Source organism: Cynocephalus volans, chromosome 8, assembly GCF_027409185.1.
Source record: "Cynocephalus volans isolate mCynVol1 chromosome 8, mCynVol1.pri, whole genome shotgun sequence".
In the NCBI taxonomy this organism is placed as follows: Eukaryota; Metazoa; Chordata; class Mammalia; order Dermoptera; family Cynocephalidae; genus Cynocephalus; species Cynocephalus volans.
The window spans coordinates 57,171,747-57,189,132 of NC_084467.1; the positions used below are offsets into that span (position 1 = coordinate 57,171,747).

A 17,386-nucleotide genomic window follows, 5' to 3' on the forward strand; every position below is an offset into this window, starting at 1 on the left:
ACTTCAGTCTTTAGTGCATTTTGAGTTGATCTCGGTGTATGGCAAGAAGTATGGGTCTAGCTTCATTCTTCCACATATGGATATCCAGTTTTCCCAGCACCATTTATTGAAGAGGCAGTCTTTTCCCCAATGTATGTTCTTAGTGCCTTTGTTGAAAATCAGTTGGTTGTAAGTACGTGGGTTGATTTCTGGGTTCTCTATTCTGTTCCATTTGTCTGAGTATCTGTTTTTATGCCAGTACAATGCTATATTGGTTACTATAGTGTTGTAGTATAACTTGAAGTCAGGTAGTGTTGTGCCTCCAGCTTTATTTATTTTATTTTTTTTGCTCAGGATTGCATTGGCTATTTAGGGTCTTTTGTTGTTCTGTATGAATGTTAGGATTGTTTTTCTATTCATGTGAAGAATGTCATTGGTATTTTGATGGGGATTGCATTGAATCTGTAGATCGCTTTGGGTAATATGGACATTTTCACAATGCTAATTCTTCCAATCCAAGAGCATGGAATGTCTTTCCTTCTTTTTGTGTCCTCCTGAATTTCTTTCAACAGTGATTTGTAGTTCTTGTTGTAGAGACCTTTAACCTTCTTGGTTAAATTGATTTCTAGGTATTTTATTTTTTTGGTGACTATTCTAAATGGGATAGATTTCTTGCTCTCTTTTTCTGCTATTTCATTGTTGGAGTATAAAAATGCTAATGATTTTTGCATGTCAATTTTGTATCCTGCAACTTTACTGAAGTTGTTTATCCACTCAAAGAGCTTTTTTTTTTTTTTGTAGAGTCTTTAGGCTTTTCTATACGTAGGTTCATGCCATCTGCAAATAGGGACAGTTTGTCTTTTCTAATCTGGATGCCCTTTATTTTTTTTTCTTGCCTGATTGCTTTGGCTAGTACTTCCAAAACTATGTTAAAAAGGAGTGGTGAGAGTGAGCATCCTTGTCTTGTTCCTGTTCTTAAGGGAAAAGCTTTCAGCTTTTTCCCATTCAAGATGATATTGGTGGTGTGTTTGCCGTATATGGCTTTTATTGTGTTTAGATACTTTCCTTCTATACCTAATTTGCTGAGACTCTTTATTATGAAGGGATGTTGAAGTTTGTCAAATGCTTTTTCTGCTTCTGTTGAGATAATCGTATGTTTTTTGTCCTTGATTTTCTTGATGTGGTAAATCACATTTGTTGATTTCCATATGTTGAATCATTCTTGCATCCCCGGGATGAATCCCATTTGATCGTAGTGTATAATTTTTTTGATGTGTTGCTGTATTCTGTTTGCTAATATTTTATCTGAGATTTTTGTGTCTATGTTCATCAAAGATATTGGCGTATAGTTTTCTTTTCTTATTGTATCTTTGCCTGGTTTTGGTATCAGGGTGATGCTGGACTCAAAGCAAGAGTTTAGGAGAGTGGCCTCTGTTTCATTTTTTTTGGAATAGTTTGAAGAGAATTGATATTAATTCCTCTTTAAAGGTTTGATAGAATTCAGCAGTAAAGCCATCCAGTCTTGGGCTTTTCTTTGTTGGGTGATTGCTGATTACTGCTACAATCTCACTGCTTGTTATTGGTCTGTTCAGGTTTTCTGTTTCTTCTTGGTTTAATCTTGGTAGTTTGTATGTGTGCAGAAATGTATCTGTTTCCTCCAGGTTTTCATATTTGTTGGTCTATAATTGTTTATAATAGTCTCTAATGATTCTTTGTCTTCCTATGGTTCAGTTATAATGTCTCCTTTCTCATTTCTGATTTCGGTATTTGGATTTTCTCTCTTCCTTTTTTAGTTAGCCTAGCTAATGGCTTGTCTATTTTGCTTATCTTCTCACAAAAACAATTTTTTGTTTCATTAATATTTTGTATCATTTACTGTGTCTCTATTTCATTTAGTTCTGCTCCAATCTTAATTATTTCTTTCCATCTACTATCTTAGAATTGAATTGTTATTGTTTTTCTAGTTCTTTGAGGTGTAGCATCAGATTGGTTATTTGAAATCTTTCTATTCTTATGATGTTAACATTTATTGCAATAAATTTCTCTCTTAGTACCACTTTTGCAGTTTCCCACAGATTTTGGTATGACGTGTCTTTATTTTTATTAATTTCAAGAAAATTTTTGATTTCCTGTTTAATTTCTTCTTGGACCTACAGGTCATTCAGGAGCATGTTGTTTAGTTTCCATGTGTTTGTGTGGTTTCCAGAGTTTCACTTGTTAGTGATTTCTTGTTTTAATCCATTGTGATCTGAAAAGATAATTGAAATAATTTCACTTTTTGATAATCTGTTGAGACTTTATTTGTGACTTAACATGTGGTCTATCCTGAAGAATATTCCATATGCTGATGAGAAAATGTATATGCTGTAGTTGTTGGATGAAATGTTCTGTAGATATCTGCCAAGTCCAATTGATCTGAAATGTGATTTAAATCCTGTGTTTCTCTGTTCATATGTTGCCTAGATGATTGGTCCAATGTTGAGAGCAGGATGTTCAGGTCCCCAACTATTATTGTATTTGAGTCTCTTTCTTAGGTCTAATAGTATTTGCTTTACATATCTGGGTGCTGTGATGTTGGGTGCATATATAATTACAATTGTTATGTCATCTTGCTGGATAGATCCCTTTATCATTATATAGTGGCCTTCTTTTTCTCTTTTTATAAGTTTTTGGTTTAAAGTCAATTTTATCTAATACAAGAATAGCTATTTCTGCTCATTTTTTATTTCCATTTGTGTGGTATATTTTTTTCCATCCCTCCACTCTTAGTCTGTGTTCGTCTTTACCGGTGAGGTGAGTCTCTTGTAGATAGCATATGCCTGGGTCTAGCTTTTTAATCCAGTTAGCCAGTCTGTGTCTTTTGAGTAGGAATTTAATTGATTTACATTTACAGTTGATACGGAAAGGTATTGTCTTACTCCTGCTATTTTATACATTTTCATTTGATGTTTTAAATATATTTTGTTTCTTTCTTTCCCTTTTATTGTTTGTTTTGGGGGTTGTTAGTTTTGGGAGGTGGTAAAATACAGTTTCTTTCTCTTTCTCATGTGCATTTTTGTTTTACCACTGGGTTTTGTTTTTCTTTGTGTGTTCGTGGTATTTGTTACAGTTTTTTGGCTTCCAGATACAGAACTCCCTTGAGGATTTCTTGTAGGGCTGGTCTTGTGGTGGTGAACTCCTGTAGTTTTTGTTTGTCTGGGAAATATACTATTTCTCCTTCATTTCTGAAGGATAGCCTTGCTGGGTATAGTATTTTTGGCTGGCAGGTTTTTTTCTTTTAGTATTTTGAATATATCATCCCATTCTCTTCTGAACTGTAGAGCTTCTGTTGAGAAGTCTGTTGTTAGTCTGAATGGGTCTTCCTTATAGGTGACTTGACAATTTTCTCACCATTGTTAGGATTCTCTCTTTGTCCTTGAGCTTTGCCAGTTTGACTATAATTTGTCTTGGAGAGGACCTTTTGGGATTGAATCTGTTTGGGGATCTCTGAGCCTCCTGAATCTGAAGGGCCGTGTCTCTCCCTATACCTGAGAAGTTTTCTGTTGCTATTTGATTGGATATGTTCTTAATGCCTTTTCCTTTCTCCTCTCCTTCAGGAACACCCATGATTTGGATATTTGTATGCTTAAGGTTGTCTGCTATCTCTCTTACATTTTCTTCATTTTTAAAAATTCTTTTCCCTTTTTTTTCTTTTTCTTTTTGTCTGTCTGAGTTATTTCAAAGAGACTGTCCTCAAGATCAGAAATTCTTTCTTCTGCTTGCTCTAGTCTGCTGCTTAAGCTCTCAGTTTTGTTTTTTATTTCATTGAATGATTCCTTCAGTTCCATGAGTTCTGCTACATTCTTTTTAAAGTATTGATCTCTTTGTAAATTTTCTTCTTCATGTCCCAGATAGTTTTGCTCAGTTCATTGTGTTGGCTAACTGTGTCTTCTCATATCTCATTGTGTTTCCTTAAGATTGTTGCTTGGAATTCCTTTTCAGTCATATAAAAGGTCTCCTGCTCTATGGGTTCTGGTACTTGTGAGTCATTGTATACCTTTGCTGGACTCATATTTTCTTGTTTTTTCATATCTCTGCTAGCTCTACATTGATGCCTGGTCATCTGGTACAGTACTTTCTTCTTCTATTACTCTCCTTCCTTGGACACTGCTGGTGACCCTCCTTGTGTCAATGCAGTCAAGTGGTTGGCAGTCCACCAGCACAGTGGCAGTGGCTGCTGTGGCTGCTTCTATGGTAGCAGGTCACCCTTGTAGTGGTGATGGCTGTGGCAGTGACTTTGGTCAGCTGCCTGCATGGCAATGGTGGCTTCAGCATCAGTCGGCTGCTCGCACAATGATGGTGGCTGCCTGGCAACACTGGTAGTGGCAGTGACTGCAGCAGTAGTGGTTGCATCGGCTACCTGCTTGGCTGTGGCATCTGAAGCAGTGGCCTGTGCAGCTGTAATGTCCACAGTGTCAGTGGGATTATCTTGCAGCAGTGGCAGCAGTAGCATTGGTGGCTGCAACTGCCTCTGTCACATTTGCAGTGTCCATGGCAGCAGCAAAGTTACCTCGTGGGAACAGCAGTGGCACTGACAGCTGCAGCTGTCTTCCTTGCATCGGCAGTGTCCTTGGCAACAGTGGAGTTATCTTGTGGCAGTGGCAGCAGTGCTGGCAGCTACAGCCTTTCCCCCACATCTGCAGTGTCCTTGTTAGCAGTGGGGTTAACTTGCAGCAGCAGTAGTAGCAGTGGTGGTTGCAGCCTCCCCCTCCCTGACATCTGCAGAGTTTGTGGCTGCAGCAATGGGTCACTCGCAGGACTGTAGCTCTGTGGGGAGCTGCTCTGTGATGGGTGATGGATGCTGGGACCAGACAATGGCTCCTATGACTACAGCAGTGGTGGTGGTGGGCCTATTTCCATCTTATCCTGTGGGAGGAATGTGCCTTATGTACCTCTAGTCCATCATCTTCCAATGTTTTTATTTAAAGGTTTCAAAGAGCTTGAGTGGAGCTCAATAGTAAATATAGCCAAGCTCTTCTAAGCCCATATTCTAAACTGCAGTTTTAAAATATATGAACTCTTTTATTTCTAAAATCTACCAAGCCCATATTCTGGTTTAATGCTATTTGCCCACACTGCAAGCATTTAAATTTTTTTATCTCTTCCTTTTGTTTTTTTCTCAAGAAATATTTTTCCTATTCAACTTATTCTCTTTTCTCTCTCTCCCATTTGCCAACCCATTTAATTCTAATGTGGGAATTATCATATCTCAGTTTTTTAAAATGCCATAAACATGGTTTTATAAAAGCAAAATTTTCCTGCAGTTTTCCATGAAGTTATAATCTTGATTGATACATGGTCAGCCTTTCAAGGTACAGAAAAGCAATAGACCAGCCAAATATTTTCCCTCTGCATGATAAAAGTTGCCAGGTTTCCAGGAAAATATCTGAAACACCTTACTCCTCAAAGCCCCTTCTCCACAAAACTAACTTCAGGTATCATGTTTTATTACTTGTGATGTTCCACTTCTAAGAAGCAAACTCTGTATCAGCTAGAACTTGTGTCATATATCTAATGCTTCTTATAATAATTTTTAATAAATACTGTTATATAACAGTAGCTTAAACAAAATAGAAATTTATTTTTCTCTCATATAAAAGTCTAGAGGGAGGTAGTTCAGAGATCTAGGCTTCTATTTTTTTTTTTTTTAATTTGTAATCCATGAAGTTATCACAAAATCCAAAATACTGCCCACTGTTGCCATTATATCTACTTTCCAGTCACCAAGAAGGCTAAAGATTCTCTCCTACTGGTTGAATTAATTCTTTTGAGGGAGCTCTCTAAGAATTTCCATCCAACAGTTCCATTTATATCTCATTAGTGCATAAGCCACATAGCCACAATAGCACAAAAAGAGACTAAGAATTTATCTTTAATCTGTACAAAAATGTTTCCACAAATTTAGGGTTCTATTACCAAAGAAGGAGAGAACAACATTGGAAAGCAAATGGCAGTCCCTGCCACAATGTTCATTACAATTTTCTTTATAATAGTGAAATATTTGAAATAACCTAAATAATGGCCTGGAGAACAAATGGTTAAGTAAAATACAGAATGTTCATATATTAAATACTGTTTTATTATTTAAAATATTCATTACTGTTTGTTGACATGGAAAGTTATCCACAATACATTTTTGAGTGAAAAAATAAGCCCAGTATCTATAATATAGTTCCATATGTAAAATCATGTTTGAAAAGATTTTTTTTTAATGTTAACATTTTTTTTAATGTTAAAACTAACCCACTGGGGTTAGTAATTTTTTTGTATAATTTTACTTCCTCCTTTATACTTCTCTGTATGTTTTGAAATTTTTACAATGAGCATACACCGTTTAGATGATAACTGTGGAAATAAAAAAGCACTAAATGAAATCATTTTCAATAACTCAAAAAAAAGTCAGCCTGTAAAACTTTCTATTTGCACACCAATCTTCAACCAGTGAAGTTTTTAAGCTGCCTGTATGACACTTACCAATTTTATAGCAATCATATTATGAAGTGCACTGATTATCAATCTTTAATAACACTAAGCAAAGCAATAGTGAAGACTGTTTGTAAAAGTCCTATTAGCTTTTTTGTCTTAGACTTCTAACACCAGCTAATTTGAGTTTTGTACCAACTCTATTTCTCTTTCTATGAATTTTAATATGGTGTTCAATAGAAAAGAAATAGGGTTTTTATCAATACCTTCTACATGTTTGGGTAAGTAAGTTTTAATGACAGTAATTAATTATTTCAGGTAGTCATTGCCCCTATTTCATTCTGTTAGATATACTCATGTGTGAGACTGTCGCTGGGAGATAAATAAGATATTGGAAACAGAAGTCTGTCTTTTCTACAAGTATGATGTTAAGCCCCTTGCTTCATTCCCTTTATCTCTGAAATGGGTGGAATAATGACCCCTTTACTTACTTCAAAGGGTATTGTGAAGGTAAAATGAGGTAATTGATGGGAAATGTTTTGCAAAATTAAAAGTTGCATATATGATACTGGGGCAGACTGGCTTATCCTAGAATCAGTGGGGTATACAACGTTGGGTTTTTTAAGCAGAAGCTATCATCTTTGGTACTGCCCACAACACCTGCAGCCAGTATGGCCAAACAGATTGGTTGCTACTTCAAAGAGCAGCAGATAATTGAGGAAGGCAGGTGTTATAAGAATGAAGACTAAATCACTAATCCAGAAATCCATTGTGAAAAAAGCAATCAGAATTTCTTGCATCAGTTTCTTGAGCTGGGTGGGTAAACCTTAATTTATCATGTAAATTGTATTGTATTAAAAGATTTTTGAAAATAGATTATCCATGGTTTTCTCAGTATATCAATTTGCAAGAAGTTCACTAATTCCAAACAGCTGAGAATGAAGTATTTAAACTACTTGTAGAGGGAAAAGATCCCAAAAGATTAAGAACAAATATCTCTTTCTCATTTAGTTAAAGCAAAACTATAGCCTGCTTAGAAAAGTGGTCACTCTGAAAACACACACATACTATTATATCTCCTTTGAAATGACATCTGTCTTAACTTCCATTTTCACAGGTGGAGAAAATTGGGGGTATAGCTTTCTGAGACTGCCATTAGTTACTGAATTTCTTCTGAACTAAGTTGAATTAAGTAGTGCTGGAAGGACATTATGGGCTCCTCTTTGCTTGGGTCTCTTGTTTAGCACCTGGGAAAGCTCATATTGCCTTGGTAACCAAGCCAAAACCCTTTCTTAATGTTGAAAAGGGTTATTGATGCTTATTGATTTATGATAGTTTGGGTGAATTGCAGTTTTTTTCACCTTGTAGATGAGTTTTTCTTTTTTTATATACTAAGGTGATTTTGTGAGGTACATATAATCGTGAACTCTTTATAATATCCCATGTATGTATAGAATTGTTTCCCAACATTTTAAACTTCCTCATATATTCTCCAGTCTTATTTTTGAGCTTCGTGTACTTTGAAGAGAGCCTTTGCATCTGTGGTAGAGACATGACAGGCAATGCCATTTGAAACATGTACTCTGTTACCTTATAGACATAGATCAACCCAGAAACACTTTCTGGATAATCAGATGACCTAGGTAACTGCACTGGGCTTCAACCACTACATTGAGACCTGTTCCACGTAATTTCTCTACATCTTAGCATTTTCATCTCTAAAATGTTTTAGACTTTAAATATGTCACTGGGATATTTACATAGGACTTGAAATTTGTTTAGAGAAAACTTTACCTTTATAACCTTTTAGCTTAAAGCAATACTGTGTTTTGTATCATTGTTATAAAAATGATTAAAAATTTATTTTCTCCCTTGCTCTTAGCTCCATGAGTACTGTGTCTTATATGGATGCACCTAACCAGCATGATGATGTCTCTCACCTTACAGTTCAGATGGAAAACTCCTATCAGCTGGGTGTGTAATTTTATCTTTCACCCCTATTTTAAATTTCTACTTTGGTGACTGACGTTTATTTAAAATTATATCTGATAACCTAACATTATCTTTAATCCTAGCATGATATGCTGCTTTAGTTTTTTCCTCTGCAAAATGGGAGCAATATCCATTGCCTAGTTTTCTTCACCAGTGTTTCATGAATAGGAAAAGCAATTCACTGAGTGACACTGATATGTATAGTAAATTACTGAATTAAGAAGTTCATTGGGTATTTCCAGGTGGAGATATATGTGTGTGTGTGTGTGTGTGTGTGTGTGTGTGTGTGTGTGTGTGTGTGTGTATTAAAGGAAAGAGATATGCATTAATGTTTTATCCAACAAAACCAATGTTGTTGACAGGAGGGGGGAAAAAACCTCAAGGAAGTGATTTATGGTCCCCTGTTGACAGAGATGTTTATCCATTACCACTGAGGTTTCAGGTCTTTGAAAACAAAGATCTTTGCACCTGCCCCTGTACTCCCAGGTGGAGTCCATGGCGAGTATATTTTTCCATTCATGTTTCCTCCTAGACTTAGTTGTTTTCTCTAAATGTGTACCTTCCCACTGTTACCTGAATCCATATATAATTACTGCTATATAGAAATTCCGCTGAGACTTACCAAGGGGCAAAGTAAGACTCTGTGGGCCAGGGTGATTCATCTGTGGCCAGTTAACCCCAAGAAAATTACAGACCATCAGCATAACCCATTAGGCCTTGTAGCCAGTTTTCTACAGTAATCACGAAGACTACACAGATTACAGGGCTTCATGATTAGACAATCTACTGGTATATTCATAGTGCCTTTGATGGACAACTAATATTCCTGCCATCCAATATACTTTTATCCTCCTTCTGGTAGCCCCACACAATTTCCTTTGGTGAAGTCCCACCATCACCATCACCACCACCTTTGATCTGTAGTATTATGTTGTAGCTTACACTGGCTTCACAGATGAAGTAGTGACTGACTCTAGGATGGCATGTAATCCTGGTTTAATACAATCAAAGCCTTTGAGATGAAATTCAGGAAATGTTTGGCCTGCTGGAAAAGCAGATAAGACCCAGGAACCCAAACAAATGTAGGGGCTATAGCAGCTTCTGCCATCTTGCCCTTACATGGAGCCTGAAACAGAGAGAACAATCGAATCCTGATGTCATCATTTGAGTCCTAAATCCAGCTAGCTACCCTTAGACTTTTCAGTTAGGCAAGCCAAGTTTGGGTCAGGTTTTTCCCCACTTGCAACTAAAAGTTCTTAGCCATTGGGTGCTTATGACTTTGAGCTGTGCAGATTTCAACAAGATAAAGCAGATGAAATGTGAATCCCTGTGTTTCTTCTTCATGAGGCTATGTTTTCACAACTTATTTCCTCAAGTAAACTAACCAAGTCATCTTATCAGTTTTAGAAATATTGTGTTAAACTGAGTTAGAAAAGCAATTTTAGAGATAGCTCAGTATGGATAAAATATTTTCATATTTTCTTATAAAAGTCTGTGTGGATTATTCAATGATTAAAATCTTTTATGCTTGACAATATACATTCATAAGCATTCAACTGGCCATTTTATCAATACTCAATCCAAACTGTGTTTCCGCTTGCACTTGCTTCTGGGTTTATTTTGCATGTGAAAGGTACTTTGTGGGCCTTTGGTAAAGATTTCCTCATAGATACCCAATGTAACACTGGCCAGAAGAATGGGGGGCGGGGGATAAGTCAAATCACTAGCACTATTGTGTTTAATCAATTTTTCATTCTATCCAATAATGTTTGTATCATCTAAACGCCTTTTAAATATGTAGCATGTTTGTCCTCCCTTTATCTAAGTAATTATAGCTACCAAAACTGAGATGAAACATGAGTAAAATTCATGAGAAGAAAAAAGGGATGGAAAAAAGAAGCTATATTTCTTGTAATAAAGCATCATTTACATTTTCTCATTAATTAATTACTGAAACAAGAGCATAGAAGAAAGTACAGGCTGTGGGATCTGATATATCTGAATTCAAGTACTAGTTTTGCCATTTCTTAGTTAAATGATGTTTGAGCAAGGTGTTTGGCATTCTTGAATCTCAGTTTCTTCATCTGTAAATTGGGAAAATAGTCTGTACATCATAGGGATACTGTGAGAATCAAATGAATTAATAAATTCAAATTTCTTCTCCATTCATTATGTTATTGCTCCCCAAAGTGAGTGACTCTAGGACCTTACCATATATCACTAAGAATAAAAGCCTCCCATGATAGTCACTGTAACTTCCTATTAATTGTGGAACAAGGGCTTCACAGAACTTTTTCTGGAACGACGATGTGTTATCCTTTAGAAACACAGACTATAAGCACCAGGTCAGACAAGAACTTTTGGAGGCCATCTGTGCTGCCACGTCGAGATAGCCTGCCTGAGAATGAAGCCAACATAATGGAAAGTAGATCCCAAATATTGAGGGAGAGAAAGAGATCATTTGAGTTCAGCTTCCATGAGGTGCTCAGGCCCTGTCTCTGATGTCAGGTGTTTGTAGACAGAACCTGCCACTCTCTCAGTTGACTGTGGCACCCCATGGGGTCCTTCCCGACCATGGGCCCTCACTGTCATCTCCTTACAGCCTCTTCCATCTTGCTGCCTTCTCAGCAAGGCAAATGCCATCTCCTCCTGCAGAATGCAACAACCACAATAACAGGAAAAATTCTAATAAGAATAAATATCTAATGAGTGTTTATTGTGTGGCAGGCACTATCCTAAACATTTTTAATATTTTACCTAATTTAAACCTAACAAAACCAATATGTTGTAATTCTTATTATTACCCCCAATTCGGGGCAGTTGAGGCATAGTTATGTTAATTATATCTTTATCCTTTCTTAAATCTCATAAAGACAAGTTTTGTTTGTTTTTTTAGGGTTTTGGGGTTTTTTTTGTCTTGACCCTTCAGGTCTTTGCCTTTTGATTTCTAAAACAATTTTTCCCTCCTAAGGAAAATAATAATAATAATAATAATTCAAAAATTAAAAAGAAGAAGAAGAGCAGCTTTGCCATTCACATTAGCTGACTCTGAAGGTAGCTTCAGGAGCTAATTTTGGAAGTCAAAAGCTGAACATTGACTCTTTGTATCTCAACAGCCCAATCTGAGAAAGGCAGTGGGTGATTCTGGATATATAAGGGAAAGGTCATGAAGAAGTAAAATAAGAAAATTTCACTGCTATATTTCAAAATATTTTCAAAACAGAATCTGGTGAATGAGTTTTAAAAAACACAGCAAAGTGTGGGAAGGACACTGGTACAGCTGGAACACGGGAACTACTGGAAGTAGGGACTCAAGTGCCACCAGGATTCTCTTTCCAGTACTAACCTATATGTAGCTTCCTTCTCTCATTGTGGCCTGGCTGTCTTCCCACCATGAAAAACATGGCCTCCAGCAATTCTTAAGGGTCACATGTCATAACTTTTTCCACCAGAAAGAGTTTAATTCTTTTTACCTAGTTCCAGTTTAAAATAAAAATTTCTAATTGGCCTGTCCTTCACCCCCAGTCAACCAACCATGCCCTGGTCTTGGACTCACCTCATGGGACGTAGTCATAAATCTGAAAGAACAACCTGGTTAGAGTAGGAAAGGACCGGTTCCTAGACAGGGACATCCTGTTCCCAAATGAAAGCGGGGAGTACTAGGCAGACAAAATATTTGCACTAACGGAAGTTACTGTTTTCTGAAGAGAACAGAGCATGCGAGTAGGTATAATGCAGGGCAGAATTAAGTTCCAGGTGAACGATGTAGGTCAGGCAAGGTATGTGCAATGTGAGTGCTTGGAAGGAGGCAGTGAAAAAGAGAAGGGTGTCAATCTAAAGGACCTAATCTGTTTAATTTAGTCAAAGCTAGTGGTACCATTTTTTAAAAAAGGGGGGGAAATCACCCTCAAATTTAGCTTCATTTCACAAGACCATGAAAGTGGAAATCTTTTAAAAGATGCACAGGAAGGTGACACCGAGGTCTGTAAGTAGCCAGGAGCTTGCTTACAGGGGTACTTGTATCTGTTGCCCTATCTCTGAGCCCAAGAAGCAGGAACAAGCAAGACCTACCCTTCACAGGTTTATAACTGCTTGACTCTGTCCCACAGAACAGAGATTCCTGCTGAATAAATATTGTGGTTAATTATTAGAGTCATTGTGTCAGATGTCTCCACTTTATATGTTCAGATTTATCCCCCACCCCGATTTAAATTAAATTGAACAATTCCTAATTATCATCAAAATAAAAATGCTATTTATTGAGCCTTGGGAGGCTGACCTAACTGGACTACAGTCACAGGCTGGTTAAGTTCAGCCAATGGGAAACCTCAACAGGAAGGCAGAGGGAGAGAAAAGTGTGAGGTTGGTGTGTTTATTTCCCTGGCTCCCTGCCTGTGGGTTCATCTCAGACAGGTTACTTCCCTCAACCACAGGTCATAAGCTGCTCTCAAGGGAGCCCTGTCTAAATAATTCTTCTGGGATCTGGTATGAGCTCCCTTTCTAGATTCCTCAAGCCTCGGTGTGGTGAGAGTAACACCCTCCCTTCTACTAGCCAAGGGGTATGCACTATCCCTGTGATTTCCTGCACCTTACCCAGACCTTCCTAAAAGGTTTTTTTATTAAATCCTCCTGGAATTGTCCTAACTTTAGTGTGCCATATGTTTCCTTTGACCCTGACTGATATAGTCACTGAAAGTAAACACTTAATAGATCCTGATGACCGTTAAAAGAGAATTGGATATGATTCTTGATCTTACTCCATCATCTTTATCAACTCTACAAGTGATGGTTGAGCCTCTGTATGCCAGGCCTGGGCACCATGTTCATGTCGTACAGTGACATGAGCATATAACCAGAGGGATGATGAGGCTAGCATTCCTGGGGTGCAGGATAAAGAAGATCCATCTGAAGCTTCTGCTCTGAACTTGGACTGAATGTAGTTGAGAATATAAGCTCTGGCATCAGATAAATCTCCTGTGCATCCCAGCTCTGTCACTGTGTGATTCTGGGCAGGTTACTCAATGTATTTAAACCTCTGTTTCTCCATCTCTGAAGTGGGAATAACAGTGAAATTCACCTCAGAGATCTATGGAATATATATAAGGTAAATGAATATAAAGTGTTTATCATAGTGCCTGACATAGAAAATGTTAAACAAAAAGTAGCCATTATTTGTGCAATGATTATTATCTATAAAATATTTAATTCTATTTAAATTCAGAAATCATACATTAACATTCCTTATGCCTTCTGCATTGTAGTAGATTCTGAGAAGGATAAAGTCTGATCTTGCTTACATTTCACTAGACAGAAATGCAGTTATGCCTTAGCTCTCATTAAGTGGGTTAGGAGCCAGGATTGCAGTGGGACCTGGTGTATCAGGAGTAGGGAAAAGAGAGGGATGATTTTTACTTGAAGGGAGAAGGAAGGCTACCTGGACTTGAAACATGAGTGGCTTTTCTCAGATGAAAAAGATGGGGAATAGCATTCCATTTGAAGAAAAGAGCAAGAACAAGGACACATGAGCATGCTTTGAAAGACAGAGTCCAGGAGATTGGAGCCCCATGCACATGGGGGCTTTGGGGATGGGAGGAGAGCGCAGAGGTTGGGTAGGAGCCAAATCCTAGACTTTGTTAAGGGGAATGTCACTGTGAGATCTGGCAGATAGATTGGAGGGGCAGATACAAGAGTTGGGGAGCCAGTTAGAAACATGTTGAGACTTTGTAGTCCCTAGCAGTGGGAAGGTTGGTGTGAGGTTGACTTTGAATGTCAAACATCAGTAGTATTGAGCGCACTTTTTAGGTAATTTGGTAAATGTAGGAGTCTGTTGTCTTGTAGTCCCTCCCAGAGAACCTCACTAGAAACCTAATTAGGACTTGTTTTTTCCTTAAGTAGAGGCCACCTGGAAGATTTAATGTCTCTGTATGTTTCAATACTCTTTTGATTAGCCTATGGGATGGGTAGATATAATTTGAAATTACTTCTTAGAAAGAAATTCTGTGTATATTTTCAGGTCCTACCAAACATTTTCCTGTGGTCGCTGTCAATGATATTTTGAAAGATGTGTTAACTAACTACCTACAAGAAGAAAAATATGAACCAGAACTCTGTAGACAGATGACTAAAACGATTTCTGAGGTACGTATGTTATTTCCCAAAGTGTTAACTGTAACTAGAATATTTGCTGAAAGCATAACACCCGCTGCTTTTTGACGAAGGGAATTAATTTGCAGTAGCAGTTAAAATGCATATTTATATTTTATGAAAATATTTATTAGGTCATATTCCATATGTGTGTGTATGTGTTTGTGTATAAAAAGCTTTTGTCTACTGCAATAATTATGTGCATCATTTGCATGTGTTTGTGCTATCAAATGCAGACATTGTGATCTTTAAGTACATTTATGTTTTTATCAACCTCAGTGCTGGCATTTTATCAAGGTTTTCTCTACCTTCTTTTTTATAACACTTGTTAATAAACATTCATGATTAGTCATATTACAAGAGACTCCAGATTTATGGTCTCTTAATTAGACATGAACAAGACAGTGTAACTAATGCCAACATTCTTTGAAGGGAAGCCATCTTAACCTGGATTTTTCAGACAATGTAATAATCATTAAATTCTGTATTCTGAATTACAGTTTTTCCACGTACCTTAGAAAGTGTAGATTTATTGCTGGTGTTATCATTTTGTCCCTGAATGTCCTATCTCATGCTTGAAGGAAAATCATGATTATGGTTATACAAGAGTTGCTGAAAGTATCTACAATACATTATGGTATTTTCTTAAATTAAATCCACTGTATTTAGACAAAGGTTAAGATTTTTGAGTTTCAAATGAGGAAACTCATTTTTTTTTTTATTTCTAGGTTATTAAAGCCCAAGTCAAGGACTTGATGATTCCACGATATAAACTAATTGTGATTATTCACATTGGACAACTAGACAGTCAGAGCATATTTATTGGAAGCAGATGTCTCTGGGATCCTAAAAGTGACACCTTTTCATCTTATGTTTTCCGAAATTCTTCTCTCTTTGCTCTTGCAGGTGTCTATGCAGTTTACTTTGAGTGATTGAAAATAAGAAATCTTTTGTGTATGTGTGTAAAAATAAGAAATCTAGTTCTTTTTAAAATCATGAAACAGGCTGTATCTATGTACACAAAAGCTTTACTGACAAAATATTTGAAAAAGAAACAACACTAATATTTTAAACAACTGGAAGTGTTTAGAATTTTTCACACTCTTGTAAGGATGGGGGTGGGTGGGGTGGCTCAAGAAAGAATCTTGTTTATCCAAAGCAGGTACTAAGTCTTGGTTCTGCTGGATTGATTATCATAGACATAGATTCTTAATAAATATTACTTTGGGTACTAATTATTTTAATTACTCTTTAATTAGAGAGTTAGAATTTCCTCTATTACTTTTTAATAAAAAGAAGCTTTAAAAAATATATATGGTTATATGCCCTGACCAATAAATGACAGTAGGTATACAACATGGTAGGTATACAGAAATGATAAATGTCAGTATGCCTCAGTGCTGCATATAAAAGGATACTGGTTTTCATTTTGCACTTAATAAATTGAGCAGCATTCATTAACTGCAATTATTGTTACATGTACCTGACAGTTGAAACTGCCGAGGTAGAATTAATGACTTCATAACAATTATTGTGGTCCCACAGGACCACAAGCTAAATCTAGAAGCTCTTGTAGGTTGCCTGCACTTTACAAAATTATGGGAGAACTGAATGTTGGCTCTTCAATAATGGAAACTATAAAGTGAGCAAAGGCTTTTTAGGGCACTGAAGTAGACGTTGTGATATTAAATATACATGATGCTTAATAGTAAATGTATCTGTAACATAAAATCATATATTGTAAGGAGACACTGTTTTTAAATATACACTGCCTAATGTGCTTTTGAATAGGTTTTCCTAGGCTAATGAACTTTTATGTAAATTATATAGCTGGCAGCTTAACAAATAAAACATGTGTATTTACCATTTTGTTCCTATGAATTTAATACTAAAGTGATCCAGTGTGGTTTTGAATGTATGGGCACTAAAATTTACGGGGCTAAAATGGCTTATTATTCTGCTGGTTAATGTATCTTGGACCACGGATCATTTATTTTAATAGAGCTTTCAAGCCTTTGTGTGCATGTAAAATGATGCTGTGACGTTGTTCTTGGATGGTAAGTGGACTGCCTAGAGGACATTTGTTAGAGGTCAAAGACACATTGTACACATGTGGAGAAAATTAGCAATGCTATAGTCTTAAGGAAAAAAATGATGTGTAATTCATATCAAAAATAATATAACAAATGGAAAACCAGTCAATGCTTTATAATTTTAAAATGTTTCGGTGTCTTATTTTTTCCCAAAATGACATGTAATAAAAAATGGGTACTTTTTAAATCTCTTTTCTTTGCCTTGTTCTGGCTTTTGAAGTGAATTTTCAAAATGATTTCGTCAATTTTCATTATTTTTTCTGTTAGTGCTTTAGTGGAAATATGTCTGTGTAATGATTTATCACAACCGATATTTGCCAATCTCCATAGGCCAGTTTTGAACCTGGATTAGATTATAAGTATATTAGATTATAAGTAAGTAATGATTATAAGTAAGTAAATGAGCTTCATATTTTCATTACACATTTGTGAACATCTCACCTGTTGGGAAAATAGCAGGGGCAATCATATAGCAATTTTGCATGGATAAATTAGAATGAAGAAATTTCTTTAGAATGTAGAAAGTCTATTATAAAAATAAAAATGGCTTTATTGTTTTAGAGTTCTAATTTTTAATCTATGAGATAATTTCTTACTATCTGCCCCAGGCTTAAAACACAATGAATTGAAACCTTAAAACACAATGTCGGTTAAAAAAAAAAAAAGAAAGAAAAGAAAAAAAGAAAACAGTTTGCCAGCATATTGTCATGTATTAT

General features: G+C 36.4%; 1 protein-coding gene across 1 annotated transcript in view; it reads left to right on the forward strand.

Moving 5' to 3' along the window:
• The window catches only part of DYNLT5 (dynein light chain Tctex-type family member 5), a 32,539-nt gene extending 17,030 nt beyond the window's left edge, over positions 1-15,509 (forward strand). The window contains exons 2-4 of the mRNA XM_063107163.1: positions 8,324-8,415; positions 14,447-14,571; positions 15,306-15,509. Of these exons, the coding sequence (XP_062963233.1) occupies positions 8,324-8,415; positions 14,447-14,571; positions 15,306-15,509 (421 nt within the window). The remainder of the gene's footprint in view (positions 1-8,323; positions 8,416-14,446; positions 14,572-15,305) is intronic.
• The last annotated feature ends 1,877 nt before the right edge of the window (positions 15,510-17,386 follow it).